This window comes from Trichogramma pretiosum, unplaced genomic scaffold (genome assembly GCF_000599845.2).
Source record: "Trichogramma pretiosum strain Unisexual culture from Peru unplaced genomic scaffold, Tpre_2.0 scaffold14, whole genome shotgun sequence".
Taxonomy (NCBI): Eukaryota; Metazoa; Arthropoda; class Insecta; order Hymenoptera; family Trichogrammatidae; genus Trichogramma; species Trichogramma pretiosum.
This window is the reverse complement of record NW_019641706.1, coordinates 882,575-897,648: the sequence shown is the minus strand read 5'-3', so window position 1 is coordinate 897,648 and position 15,074 is coordinate 882,575. Positions and strand designations below refer to the sequence as shown.

The 15,074-nt window shown below is 39.6% G+C and overlaps 1 protein-coding gene across 4 annotated transcripts in view; it reads right to left on the bottom strand.

Moving 5' to 3' along the window:
- Window positions 1–755: 755 nt before the first annotated feature.
- The window catches only part of LOC106657073 (CCR4-NOT transcription complex subunit 6-like), a 299,859-nt gene continuing 285,540 nt past the window's right edge, over window positions 756–15,074 (bottom strand). For 3 of the 4 annotated variants that reach the window (XM_014378357.2, XM_014378355.2, XM_014378359.2), the window contains exons 4-10: window positions 9,381–9,449; window positions 4,583–4,895; window positions 3,133–3,284; window positions 2,683–2,928; window positions 2,349–2,529; window positions 2,130–2,269; window positions 756–2,020 (exon numbers count right to left, since the gene is read on the bottom strand). In XM_014378357.2, coding sequence (XP_014233843.1) covers window positions 1,944–2,020; window positions 2,130–2,269; window positions 2,349–2,529; window positions 2,683–2,928; window positions 3,133–3,284; window positions 4,583–4,895; window positions 9,381–9,449 — 1,178 coding nt within the window. In that variant the 3' untranslated portion in view covers window positions 756–1,943. The remainder of the gene's footprint in view (window positions 2,021–2,129; window positions 2,270–2,348; window positions 2,530–2,682; window positions 2,929–3,132; window positions 3,285–4,582; window positions 4,896–9,380; window positions 9,450–15,074) is intronic. The other variant, XM_014378358.2, reaches the window with a different exon arrangement.

Genomic DNA, 15,074 nt, shown 5'->3' with positions numbered 1-15,074 from the left:
GGTTTCACATGATTTGCCCAAATCCCATCACATAAAACAAAATGCTTCAGAACAAATTTTAACTATTTTACAAGTATTTCTTGCGAAAATCATGATTGCACCTTGAGCTCAACTATAAAAAAAATACATGCAACACACATAGGAAAAGGATTAACCCCGATCTAACTGCATTTTACACAATTGATATTTTATAACACTCATTACTTATAAACTTTATATATATATATATATATTATATAGTTGTTATAATTACAAATTACACGCGCGCAGTTTTATTGTGTTCCCACTATACAACGGTTATCCATGATCAGATACGAGAATAACACCACTATGCATTTATAAATATTTTATAGAGCTCATCGACTTATACACACATTCCATATAAATAACATATTTATTTATATTTATACTTTATATATATATTTTCATATATATACGTGGCCAATAAGAACGGATTTGTACTTGTATTGAAATTGTTTAAGTTTCAACTCCAATAAATCTTCGCACAGCCCAGTGTAGCGTGTATGTTATCGACAATAATTATTTGTTTTTGTATTGTTATAGTACGTCTCTCTTTTTTATATCGTAATAGCTTGATGCTCAACAGATTCTCAGAAAAAAATAATGATTCGAAACCTCGAGACTGGATGGCAACGTTGTGTATTATTCCATATTCTATTTCATTTAGTATGTTTCTTTAAATTTTTTAACATCGTATTACATGCTCCACAAATACGATTTATTTGTTTTTACTATTTTTTTTTTTTTTTTTTGCTTTTTTGTTTTAAATTTCGATATTAACGTATCACAGAGGTTTGCTCGGAATAATCCATTTCTCTCGATCTCCATCACTCTTTCACTCTCATTGTCACGTTGAATATTTTATCTATATTATCACACCTGCGTCCTTGCGCTTATTATAATTAGGAAAATAGGCGTTTATCTACAGTTATTACACGTGACTCGGAAGGGGGAAGTTTTTTATTCCTCTCATTCTTACACACACATTCGCTCAATTACACGTACACACAAACATCAGGTGCGCTCTTCGTCCCTTTTTCTCTCTATAATTATTTTTTCATTAAAAAAATGCAATACACTATACATGGGCTACGGCAAACTTTCGCTCAGTGTCACACAATCTCCCTAAATAACACGTTTTTGACGCGGTGATTATTAGTCGGCTCTCAATGTTGATTTTAATGTTTTACATTATATTGTACCTTACATTCTTCCGCTCTTGGCTCTCTTCGGTATGCATGTTTTTTCATTCACGTATAAATGCGAACTAATGGATAGAGCATTGATGAATGTGTAAAAAATTACGTGTACATGTATTCATGCGATTAAAAATAATTTTTCGACACACTCATACTTCAGAGAGCCTGAAAACTAAAAGAAGTCGACGTTATAACTACCCCTATTGTAGTGCCCCATAATTTTCTTAATTTTTCTCATAAGAATCGCCAGCAACATTTAATCCAATTCGTATTACACAAGTTTTTTTAGACAAAATACTATTACGACTCACACCTCAGACAACTAAATGATTATTTTTTATGATATAATGAGCATGATTCTCATTCGCAATCTGAATCACGAATTGAGACTGTACTTTTTAATTATCTTTCTCGTACACACGCTGTTCGAATGCGTATTTTTGCGTAAACGATAAAGCTCTCATTATATCGTTCACCAAAAATTAAAAAAACAAAGTTGCACTAGTTGAATCTTGATGATGATCTTCGTAACTTCGTTATGACAATGATGATCAGTTGACTGCAATTATTTTAAACATATTATTCTTTAGTGTAGCTCTAATCTTCTGTGTAATATGCATCTTCAACTTCTTATTTTCTTCATTTACTTGATTCGTCGTTAGGTACAATTCATTGTATTTATAATTAAATACAAGTTTATTTGGATATCTTGCGTGGCGGCTGCTACCTGCGAGATATCATGCCGTTGGTTGCACCAGAGGTCGGCGTCATCTCTATTTCTACCAGGAGTGGGAAATGATCTAAATAATAGGAATCAAAATTAGTATTAAAGTCAAACCATTTTCTTATGACGATAAAAATATTTGAAATTATTGTTGATAGAAGTATCATGCTATTTCACTATCTTACCTGATGGTACGTGAGGATGAGGACAACCCACGATTTTATGCTCTTTAAACCATTCTGCACTCAGAGGACCAAGTAAACCAAGAGGGACCATGCTTTGCTTCGAGTAGAAAATGTAATCAATAATTCCTTTAAAATCAAAACTAGAAACAATAAAAATAAAATATACGATTATTTAAGATCTGACCAAACCATTGAATCGGGTGATTTGCAAAAACTCACGTGTAGTTGGTATAAGGCATTATATCCTCACTATAGGCAGATGCGAGTTTGAACGAGTGCGTGAATTCGTTGGTCTTAGGCTCGCATCCCGAGATTTTCTGTAGGCTCGATTTGTAAGTCAGCTCCTTGAAGTCACGATGGTCAGCCGCTACGCGACCGGAGGTCAAAAACTCGATGACACCTGAGGTATTAAAATTGATATTCATTTTTACACTATGTACACGACACAGACGATGTAGGACTATTAATTTTTATAAACTCAGAATTTCAAAAAGTTTCATAAAAGAATAAGGAATCAATAAATTGTTTTTTAATTGAAAGTAAAATGACTTACCGGAGTCGGGCAATGAATTGAAATCGCCGCAGAGTAACAGTTGAACATTAGACGCGTCTGATTTGTGTCCAGGCCTCAATGACGTGCCAGATTGATCGAGTATAGATTTGAGCTCGTTGCTTAGCATCATTGTTTGAATTAGCTTGACATCGCAGAATTCCGGGTCCCAATGGAGATGAGCCGTGCAGACGAGGACATTCTGATGGACTTGGGCAGGGTCTGTTGGTAAACCTGTTGTGGCATTTGCTGGTTTCAACGTCCATGTATTTTGGCATTTTCATGTTTAATGTTTTCATTTTTTTCGTGGACAATAAAAAAAAAGCAAAAAATAAATGAAATACTTTGAAAAGAAGTTTTTTTTTGTTCACGTTCACACGACGTTCGTACGTATTTGAAAACCAAAAAAATGAAAAAAAAGTAAAAATAAAATGAACAAGAGTGAAAACGAACCATTTTCCCAGGCAGCCTCGTTAGTGCGGAGAAGAGCTGCAAGGCCGATGTTGTCCTTGGGCATGACGCGATTGAGCATATTGTCTGAACCCTCCGCGTTCGCCATCGCAAGCTGATTGAATTCCACGAGATGTTCCTTAATCAAGGTGAACCTGCACGCGCGAAACAGGGAACAAAAGTCACGAGGTCAGTCACGAGGAAATTGATTTTCTCTTCCTCTTTCGCTTTATATATCTAACATATTATGCATAAATCTATTGCACCGGAGCTGATTGGTTTTCTCTAGTAGCTCCATTGTATTCGGGGCTATAACAAGTTTCGGTGCAAATGAATAGACTCGCGCGCGAGGGCAGCAGCTGCGACATGTTTATAAGACGATTTATTGACACGAGGAGGATAGTTTTCGTACGATTGATTGATTCTCGTTGGTGGTAACTTGTGCGTATACACACAAGAGCCAAGGCTCAGAGTCGTATAATATCATGATTTATACAAGAGATAACAGCGTTCCGAAGCCGAGGGAAGCGCGCGCGAGTTACGTTGTTTCGATTGTATTAGATGACGAGACTTAATTGCAAGCTCAAAAATTTATCTCTACGAATGTATATACCATCGTAGTCGTCGTACGCGAGGAACGGCCCGAAAGAATGCGTAATTCATCATTCCGCGCCGCTGTAAGGGCTCGAATATAATCCAACGCGCTGCCTTTTAACGACGTCGTTAGAGAGTAAGAGCGATCAAAACACGGAAATCGGCGGCTCTTTTAAATCCCTCGGCCTGCTCGCTCGCGCGCGCGATCGTTTGCAAGCGCGTTTATTGCCCTCGCGTAGTAATATAAACCCCCGTCTAGCTTTTCTTCATGTTGCCCGTTATATACATTTGTGTTTCTGTTTTCTAACGTGTAAAACAAGCGTAGCACGAGAATCGCTGCTGCGGCTTTAATTCTGCGCGATCACTCTCGGGGCTGCTGCTGCTGAGTAATTTATACTCATTTTTGATAATGCGTCGCAAGTGAACTTTGTGCTAACTTTATTTTTTTTTCTTTCACTACGCTCTGAAATGAAATAATAAAAGGAAAGTTTATTGAGAAGAATGAACGAAATTAAAAATAAAAGCTTTCGGGATCCTACTGTGAATCGTATAACTCTCGTAGGAGCGCTTGACGATCGGAGGCTATAATCGTTGCGCCGAACGACGCATCGTTGCGAAAAAAAGCCGAGATTGTTAAACTCGCACTCGTAATATACGTATGTATATAAGGCGCGCGTATTCGTATAAAACCCAAGTGCGAGAAAAATCCTTGATGCGAAGTTCATAATAGTTGAAATAGATACCGAGCTAAAAATGCGATGAAACGACGGCCTTTCGTCGTTACAAACTTATTGTTCTTGCTGCCTTTCATTGCCGCGATAAAATAAGAAAAAATAATTTAATCAAAAGTTTTACTCACTTGGCGGTGCGGAAAAAAATTGCACACCCATCGACGAACTTCCGGTCATTTTCAGCCATTGTCTTGGCCCTCGATTTGGGCGAGAATATACCGTCATAGCCATCGCATTTCAGCTCTGGCAAGAAGAAATTGTAAAACTGATCGGTCTCAACCTCCTGTAGACTGATGATGTCGGCTGCGTAATGACGAATTTCGTCAAGAATCCCCTTTTTCCGATATTCCCATTCTAAAGCCCAACTCGGACAATAGCCATACATTTGACGCGTGGCATACTTATCACTTAGCACGTTGTAACACATTACGGTGAATATACCTGCAAGAAAGGAGCGAGTAATAAAAAATCATTTATATTATACAGGGCTTTGATGCATCAAGAAAACGTGAAATATCATAGTACAGGAGATGATTAATTCATTGGGCGTAGACAATGGGGGGAAGAGAGCAGCAAAACTAACAATTCGTGGCCAAGCTGCAGAGGAATAAATTAATTCTCCGGAGAATAGGCTGTATCATCTATAGGCCATTAATTACCCAAGCATATACACGCTCTCGCAAACATAATAGTTGCCCCGCGCATAGATATAGCCTAGCCTCCCCGCTAAGTACAGAGGGAGGCGAGGGAGGAGCAGTAAGAGGGACAGATAGTTGAACAAACAACGGGGCGAATGAAATTCTTAAGCGCGCAACAGAAGCAATTGGCCGAGTTTCACACCGAGCAACGGCAGCGAAGCACGCCAAGCAAAGTCGAAACCACTTCGTCAAGCTGCAAGCCAAGGGAAAGGGAAATCCCACCCATAACTAAATGTATATACGTATACATCGGGTCGTCGTCGTCGTCGTCGTAGACGGCGGGGGAAGGGAAAGAACATTAGGTGCTTTATCACGGGATTAGTGCTTTGCCTGTCGTATATATGTGTGTGTGTATACTGCTCGTCGACGTCGATGCGGCTGCATGTACACATTGTTCGGCCAAACTATGCGAACACAGTACCGGGCGCAAGCACGCACACACATGCACACACATAGACACACGCACATGTATACAGAGCGAGGATTTCTAGCATTGAAAATCGTTGGAGCTTGCGAGACAGATTAAGCGTGATGCTCCTCAATGTGCTTTACCGTATTTTTGAACCAATGAACATCGGAATGAATATTAGACTGACAGTTGAAAAAGAGAACTGAAAGAAACGCACACGCTAAATTTCGATTAGTGAAGTACAATGCGTGGGTGGGAAGAATATAAACTCCATTTTTTAATCCTGCGCTATATATCTCGAACGATTCTTTTCACATCTCAAGATTCCGCCGCATATACGAGTACAAAAAGGACGTCCTTGCTCGCTCACGTGGCACGCGTATAGATAAAATTCGTATGAATGCCTCGAGAGAGAGAGGGGTTGGTTAAAATTTGCATGCAAAAAGTTCCGAGGTATTTCAATGGATATTTCATTGAGGCAATGTGAGCCAAGTTTTGCTCGCTCTTCTGACTTTCTAAAGAAAGCTCTCTTTGTTTGGTTATACGCAAAATTGGGCTGCTTATTGCGCGGGGAGTCGTCTTTTGCCCCGCACGAGACCCCGTTCTATTAGTGCGAATGTTGCATCGATACGCCGTAGACAGTTTTTTCTCTCTCTCTCTATCTCTCTCTCTCTCTTTCGGCAATGATATGTACATTATACCGGCGCGGCATAAACAGTTACTTTTTCCCTCTCGACGACCGTAAACGAAGAAGTGGTTCCCTTTATATAAGTGTTTATGCGTTTGTATGTGCTTCGAATGCGGGAGGAGGAGCTTTTCAGAGCTTCGAGTTACTTCGCTCAAAACGACCGAATACAGGCGGGGTGAACTAGGCTCTTGAAAAGTTCCACTGCATATGACGCTTTAGCGAGCTAAATGACTACGTTTCAAGAGTCGCTAATTTTGCGGAAAACACCCCACGAGCGTGAAAGAGCGAAAAAGATATTAATTAATGGAGTTCTCGACCTATTTTCATGTCTCTAATGATTATGGTTAGTTTGCCTTGAAACAGTACTCTTTACCCGTAATTATTTTTGGAAAAGTCGTGGAAGTCAAATTCAAAATATGTACACGATTTCGAAACCCTTCAATTCCATAAAGGTCTGAAAAACTTCGGCGTATGGGAATAGAATCCCTTATCTCGAGCTCCCGATATTATTGCCGTAAAACGAGAGCAGTAGAAACGATAAGAGAAACGATTTTATCCGCCGTATAATACGCGCTGCGCACAGCGCCCCGTGTACGTATACTGCTGCTGCACCGCAAGCGTACACGCGGAGAAAGAGGGATCTATTTGCTTATCGCTAATGTATAACGGCAGCAGTAGCTCTCAATGCTGTTCAGCAACGGCGGCACTGCAGCTACTGCACCTGAAATACAAATGACTCCGATACACGTACGAACGAGATATTCGTACTGCACACACTGCGAAATTTTCTTTCCCGTAAGTACAAACGCGTTATATATATATCCATAGGGTGAATCCTGTGAGCATTTTCCAAGGTGATGGATTCGTTCGCTCTATCGAAACAAATTTAAACATTAGGAATGAATGATTGTGTAACACAGTTATCCCTGCGTTCGATATTTATCAGCTGACTTTTTTTCGCTTATCTCAAGTATGCTGGATACGCATCGACCGAGTACATAGTGGATCTTACTTTAATTTAATTTCCGCATAAGCAGAAAATAAATAGTAATCGATTAAATTGCCGTCGTGCGGCAATTTCTTTCGCGCGCGAGCGCGGCTTCGTTCATCGACTTTGTATAGGGTTTATCCCACATGCTGAATAACTTCCAGTCCACGCAATACATATTGGATTAAAATTTTATAAGGGGCATTACGGGTCCCCAGCGTTCGACGCGACTGCTTAGCTCGGCGCAAAACGTGCAAAATTATTCAGCGATCGCGTTAGCAATTACGAGTAAATAATATCCGAAATCGGCGTTAAAATTATTAAGCGAGCTCGTAAAATGGGCTTCGATAAAGTATAATCTTGATTTTTTGTCATGTACATTTCTCGTATAACGCGCGCGCGCACGTTTATCAATAAAACATTAGCATATTATGCGTGAGCTGCAGCAGCAGCAGCACGAGCAAGAAACAAAATCGAATGAAAAGTGCTAATGCAACTCGTGCGAAACCCAATTCATTGGTGAATTTTCCACGCAGTGCTCGCGAATAAAATATAAACCGTGCAACATCGCATTCACTTGGGCGCGCGCGCCCAAGTGGTAGCGGTGATGGGTGATCGATAAAAATATATTATAATTTTAAATTCTGCTCTTACTGCGCGCGCTATAAGCGCAACAGCTGCGTCGAAGAAAATATTTACATTATACCGAATATTGTATCGTATGAACCAAGCGTAATGCACAAATTTTCGCACGAGAAAAAGAGCCATTAGCGGCGTACAGCCAGCTCGTTATTGTCTTTTTTTTTCGTGGACCGTTTAAAATGCAAGAAATTTTAGATGCGGTTTTTGCCACGTGCACGTACGTTCAGTGATCGACTATTTCTAGGAAAATTCTAATTTAAAGCGCATTAAACTAGACAAGGGAAAAAGCGCTTGGATATGCATAGATGATAAATAAAAGACTTTAAACGATCCGGTATCAAAATATCGCTGAGTTCGGACGAACTCACCCACGCGCGCGATAGCTTTTATCTTCTCGTAAATTCAGGACTGATCCCTTTTTCCTTTCTCCCGTGTGAGATTTTCTTGCGCGCGGCTGCATAATAATTCCGCACAAACTTTCGCACGTTGCAACGTGTGTTTTATGCACAGTAACATATAACAACGAAAATTTCGTAACTCTGCAAATCTGCAGTATTACTCGAAAAGCAATGTGCAATGGGATGTGGATTACAAGTCCGGAGTGTGAGCGACCTGACGGACGATTTTCCGCAAAATCCAAGGTCCGTATCGGTCTAGACAAGCTTTCAGTGATTAATTCTCTTCTGCCACAGTATATGCAGCTAAATCATAATTTGTGCGCCGTGTACGCACCCGCCCGGAGCGCAGCACATTTATTAATTTGTCGAGAACTTCGGTATTTCATGGCTAATAAAACTGACGTATCGAAGACGGTGATTGATATTTTTTTAAATATACATTTAATAGAGGGCTAATGGGTTAACGATCAAAAAGAAGAAAATGAAACGAGTCTCAAAATCAAGCAAAAAAAGTGCCCACATTTGAAAAAATAAGGAAAGAAATAAAAAGAAAGAATAGCATACGAATGAAAGTACTATATGAAAAGTCCGGTGAATAATGAAGTCCGAAACTGGCAAAGAACCAAAATTCCATTTTGTAACGAACTGCTCTTGAAACTCGAGCGATTATATAACTATGTATGCGTGCAGCAGGACAATTTATATCTAACTTATGAGAATAAAGCCAAAAAGTTATCGAGTATCCATGGGTGCAAGTGGACAAAGCTTCTTACCATAGCGAGAAAGAATCCTATCCTATAAGAGTAGTATGGTTTTTAGCGTGAGCAGTTTATAAGCGCTGTGATTGGTCATTCAGTAGCTTGCAATTGTTTAGTGGCGCGCAAATACGAGTGTTGTAGTAAGTTGAGAAAGTGGAATATTGACCTATTGACGGCTAAAAACTAATTATGATGTTTACAGTTGATACCATAATTCTATTTTAAATTTTATTTTTCGATTTTAAATATTAAAAAATGGCAAAATGGGAAAAGAAAGAAGAGCGCGCGCGCAGCGCACTAAAAGCCGGGTATACATTTAGATTTGGAAAATTTGCAAATACTTACACGTTGGCCTCATCCGATTTGGTCTAGTCAAAGGTATCCAGGGTCTTTGAGGTGGATGTCCTGCTGTTACTGTAAATAAAAAGAAACAATCACATTAACGCAAGTAAAATCAATCGATTTTTATTTGTTCAAACTCTGTAAAACTTGAAGTTAGCGGTCTTATATTTTATTTGCGGACCAGTCTCTCTCAACTCACCATGTCCTTGCGTAATTTTAAGGTCATAAACATAAACACACACGGAGGGGGAGACTTGGGTCGGTAACGTAATAGGACAAAGTGGCCGATCGACATGCAACGCGCATTAGCCGTGAACAATGTGATTATACTTATGGAGGTCCTGTATATGCACAGACCTACATGCTATAGGCTAAACAGAAAAACCAAGTCCGGTATGCGCATGAGAAAGAGCATTATAAAGGCTGCGTGCGCCTTGTTTTAGGGAAGAATTGTTACTTGCGGAAAATTGCGGAACTTTCCCGAATTTGGGTTATATAGCAGCAAATTGAACCGACGAAAAATAATGGACTATCAATTTATCATGATTATGTTGGGCGATTTTTTACCATAAGTACATACGCGCGGACTCGCAGTCATTACTGCTTATTTCCGTCCGTGGATGATATTAATCATCGGCAAGTTATGCAAGTCTTGTCCCGAGAAAGCCCTCGGGATTCCGGATGGATGGTAAATCAAGCGAGAGTTGGCTCACTGCTGGTCGTTACAGCAGCAGCAGCAGCAGCAGCAGCAGCAGCGCGCGAAGAAAGAGAAGAGGCGTTAATTGGAACTGCGGCAACAATTATAGCATTGACAGCGACGATTTTACCCCGTGGTAAGTTACAACGTCTCGTAAATATATATTTAACTAGCTTTACTACGCGCGCGCATTTAAACTTTGTAGTCGGAGAAAACGAAGCACACGCGCGCTTTCCCCGCAAGTGATTTTGCGGAGCGTCGTCGCGTCTATGTATCTTGTGTGATTGATTTTTGTCTTATATTTATTTATCTTTTTAGTTCTTATTTTTTAACAATTATTTTTGCGGCTTTGAAAAAAAATGAAAAAAAGGTACCCGACTGCTGACTCGTAGATACGATACATCTGTATGTACTCTGCCTTGCGATATTCTTAGCATCGAGCAGTGTTGAAATTATATTTGACAGAATCCAAACGTATTTATGGAATAAAACATGCTGCGCTGCATTGCCGGATGAAAATGGAAAAATGAAATATACAGGCTCAAGTTGAATTCCTTTTTTCCCCCTTGCACTTGTGTTTGGGTTTACGTATACGGCCGAAAGAGTAAAACCAAGATCCATATATTGAACGCTACGAGTTAATAGTTGAAATTGAAAAAGTTGTAGATACAGACGCGAGAGTAAATATTGCAGTAGCAGTAGCAGTGCGAACAAAAGTGAAAAAAGCCCCCGAAGAAAGTGTAAATAAGTGAAAAAACAAGGGAGGTGTATTGAAAGTTATGGATTTCAAATTGGAACGAGTATTGAAAATTCATGTGCAGTGGGAAAACCCAACGCAGTTAAAGTAAAAAAATATACATACATTTTTCATATTAGAATACTTTTGATAGTCAATTCATGTAAATGGAATGATGAAATTTAATTCATATTTATCGGATGATTAAAAACCAAAGAAAAATGGTTTAATTAAATTAGAACGCCAAGTAAGTATGCTAGGTTTTTTTGTAGTTTAGGAAAAAAGACAACGCGCTAAACTCGAAATTTTACGATCAGCAACCGGTCGAGAAAGGGAAACGTGCGCTATTTATTTCGTTTTCTCTTTGTGAGTTGTATTACACTCACACGAGCTTTTGTTTTCCTCGCGTGCGGTTCTTGCGGCACTTTAAAGAATGAAACTTTAAATCAAGTGCGATGCGCTAGCCCGTAGTCTATAGCTATACACTATCATGCCGAGAACTATAGCAGGCTCTACACACAGAAAAAACATTTTTGAAGAGTTAGTAAAATTAATAATTGTATGGCGTACAACTTGCAAGGATTCGAATCTACTTTTAAAATTTTCTACAAAAAAACCAATCAGGTTAAAAAAGCAACAATGAAATTTTGTTTCATTTGCTGCCCTTGTACAACCATGAGACCTCGCAATGCTTTTTATTATTGAAACAATTGAAATTGTCGTTCATGACCCAATTTTTGCTATAGTACGCTCAATAACTAAAAATGAAAACTTTTGTGCACATGCACGCAAATATTTGTTGAAAATGACTATTTTAATAAAATTCAGTTCTCTCTTTCTGTTCAAGGGTTTTAATTAAAATGAAAAATGTAATTTTAATTTCCCCGGGTATGTCAATGTTTAAAATTATTTGATGTGTAATTTTTGTATGTAAAATAAAAATCCAGGGTGTTAATGCTAATTTCACAATGAATTATTCTCAACGAAAAGTGTTAATTTCCAAAATGCGAGATTAATGGATATCAACCAACAAAAACAGCGAGGCTAAATGAGAGTCTACTTTTGGTGAGAAAATAATTCATTAACACATTCGATGCAAACGTTCTCCGAAACGTCGATAGCAAATGATTGATGTCTACAGAGTGAGTAATTAGTACCACTATCAAGTCTTCCATTTAAAATTATTTGCTATGAAGTCTTTTCGCGCGGAACAGATGTGCTCAATGATTGATATGAACAACAGCCAAGTCTGGTTATCCCGTATAAGCTGAGTTTTTAAAGAAAAAAAAAATAAAAACAAAACGTCGAGACTAACGTGCGCAGATTTTACTCTAAAGGATATGAGGGAGTTAGGGCCTAGCCAACAAACCTACTTATACGTGTAAGAATAAAAGTGCCAGATTTAAAAAGTTTTGACAACTACGACTCCCAGAAACTTTTCTCTACGACCACGTTTCCTTGAAAGAGAAGAAATAAAGAGAGAGAGAAAGAGCTTGGCAAGATGAGAAAAGTAGTTTACCTCTCTCTCTTTCTCTCTCGTTCGTTCTTTGCTTCATGCAAATGGAAACTTTTGTATTCACCACTCTGTCGCGTGCACCCGCGCGACATTAAGCCCCAGACCCCACAGATCTATACACTGTAGTACGCGGGCTGTGTACGAGTGTACGTGTGTTGCTGTACTTGAGTGATTTTCACTCAAAACTTTCGGACTATCAATGTACGCGCGCGGCTCCGACGCTTTTTTCCCTCTCAAATGATGCGTAAACAGCTTTTTACCTCGTAGCGTTAAAATCAAATTAATCGTCGAATGCAGATAACTCTTCCGTATTTGCAAATACATTGCGCACTTAAGTCGCTAGAATGCGGAAAACTATATAAATAAATATACAACGTGTGCCGTGGCTAGAGCAAACACAACATCCAAAACGAAGCCAAACGATTTTATATGCACTGCGTGCAACGTATGTTTAAGTATTACATTCAGATCGTTATTATTATCATCACGATCATCATTATTATTATACGCTTGAACGCGTGTAGGTCAAAGATTTATATATATATATTAAATATCACACAGGTCGATATTACGAATTCTACAGGTATGCGAGCGTGCGAGTGTGCGTCGAGTGCGCGAAGGGCAATATACGCGCGCGCACGTCGGATTTATAGTCGCGATAAGGGAGTTGTACACATCACAAATTCTATAAGTACCTATGCCCGATGTGTGTGTACGTGTGTGCATGGATCTTGCGCTCGTTTATTTCTTCATTTCAACTTTCCCAGTATACTCGTGCTGCCTTATTGCAAATGTATATATACCATAGTAAACGATTAAAAGGTTCACGTGGCTTGATAACAAATTAAAAACTGAGCTTACTTTCGAAATTTCGAGTGTGCCGCCGAGGGGGCGCCCACGCGCGCAGAGAAGTTTGTATTGAGTGGCCCCGGCAAGATATGCCATTGGGAAAACGAAAGAATTCGAAAAGTAATTTCCAGCAGAGGGTGACTTATTAGACTTGAATTATCGCAGACCGTGCCCACTTTTTAAATTGAGAGCTTGCGTTCGCTCATTTTTTTCCAATTGCCTTTTTTACATACGAAAATCCCATTTCGAATCATAACTGGTCCTTGGGGTAATATTTGGTTTGCTCCCCCTAAAAATAATAAACGTCCAACTTTCTTGCGAGTACACGCGCACGCACGCACATGCAAAAGGAAACTCTCGCGCTTACAATATATATTTTTTCTTCGCCGACGGAATTAAAACTCTGGAAAGGAGTCACTCGAGCGAGGGCTGAGGAAGAGAGACGCGCGTGCAGATATGGCATCAAAGAAGCAAAACGCGAGAACGAGAGAGGGAGGGAGAGAGCTGTCTTCTTTCAGCTACTCTCGTCACATAAATAAACGAGTGCGAAGAACATCGTCGTCGTCATCAACTCGAAGGAAATTTCCCTTTCTCGAGCGAGAGAGCCAAGTTTCACGTCCATTTACTTCAAAGCGAGACCAAGTCGCCTGACTTTCAAATGAAACGACGTCGATTTCGGTCTTTGACGTACACTGCTACTATCTACCGAGACGCACCCTCGCTGCTGCTGCTGCCGTGGGTTCGGTTATTTTTTTTATCTTCTCTCAATTAAAAAGTAAAAACACGCCATCGCCACGGTGTTTATTTAATTTCCTTCAAAAGCCACCACCATCTATACACCACAGCTTGTAATAATGTTGGCAAAATCAAAGCGGGGCTACTCTCGCTGCTTACAGCACTGAGCACTGCCGTAACTGCATTAACTGATGTTTGCATGCCTTTATAATTTGCAAGCCGTTATAATATCGAATCTTTGATATGCGCAAACCGTGTATGCACAATGCTGCATGAACTATTATTAATAGATTATAAATTAAGGACACGCCCGAAAATTGCATTCGCAAACTTTGGTCCGACGTGTCGTGTGCGTTATTATGATTGAATACGATACCGCATTAATGAGTAAGCTTGTGCGCTTATGCCAGGCAATGATTAAAGCTCATAAGCGTACACCGAGCCAACGTGCATACCTGCAACAGAAAGAAAAGAACGGTATTTATTATGATTTGAACCACGTAGGTATTAAATATGGGTCAGTATAAAGTTTTGCGAATTTTACACTCGAGCAAAAATGAAAATATCTTTAGAAAAGTAACGTCAACTTTTCATCTCGGTTTCTTTCGCGGATGAAAAAAAAACAGAAGGAAATTCATCCCTTTTTAGCGCGCGCGCTCACGCACACAAGCACTGGAGCGTAATTTAACGCGTTTAATTATATATGAAAAAGTGCCCCGGCTTCAGTTTGAAAAGCCGCGTGCAGCAGCGGCAGCCTCCCGGTCATTCATTAGCCAAGGTGAAGGTATACGGTCGCGCGTTCCTCTGCGGTAAATTGGACGAATTCGTGAAACCGCAGAGCAGCGCGCGTAAAAGTAACACGGCGATATGCTACTCCAGCCAGAGAGAGAGAGAGAGAGAGAGAGAGAGAGGAGTAAAGCATTACCCACGCCAGACGTTGTTGGGGTATATCATGCAAATTCGCATTTTTCTCGCTCTTGTTTCTGTATTACTTATGTGAATGCGCTTGTAAGCTACGAACGTATGTGCACATGCGAGTGTTGTTAGAGAGAGACTTTATATACACTGGCTTATATATTTTAATCCAGAGCGCATATGAAGTAATGAAAAAAAAAATAAAAAAAATGTCGCATAATCGTAATGTGGTTTTTTCCGAGTATACAC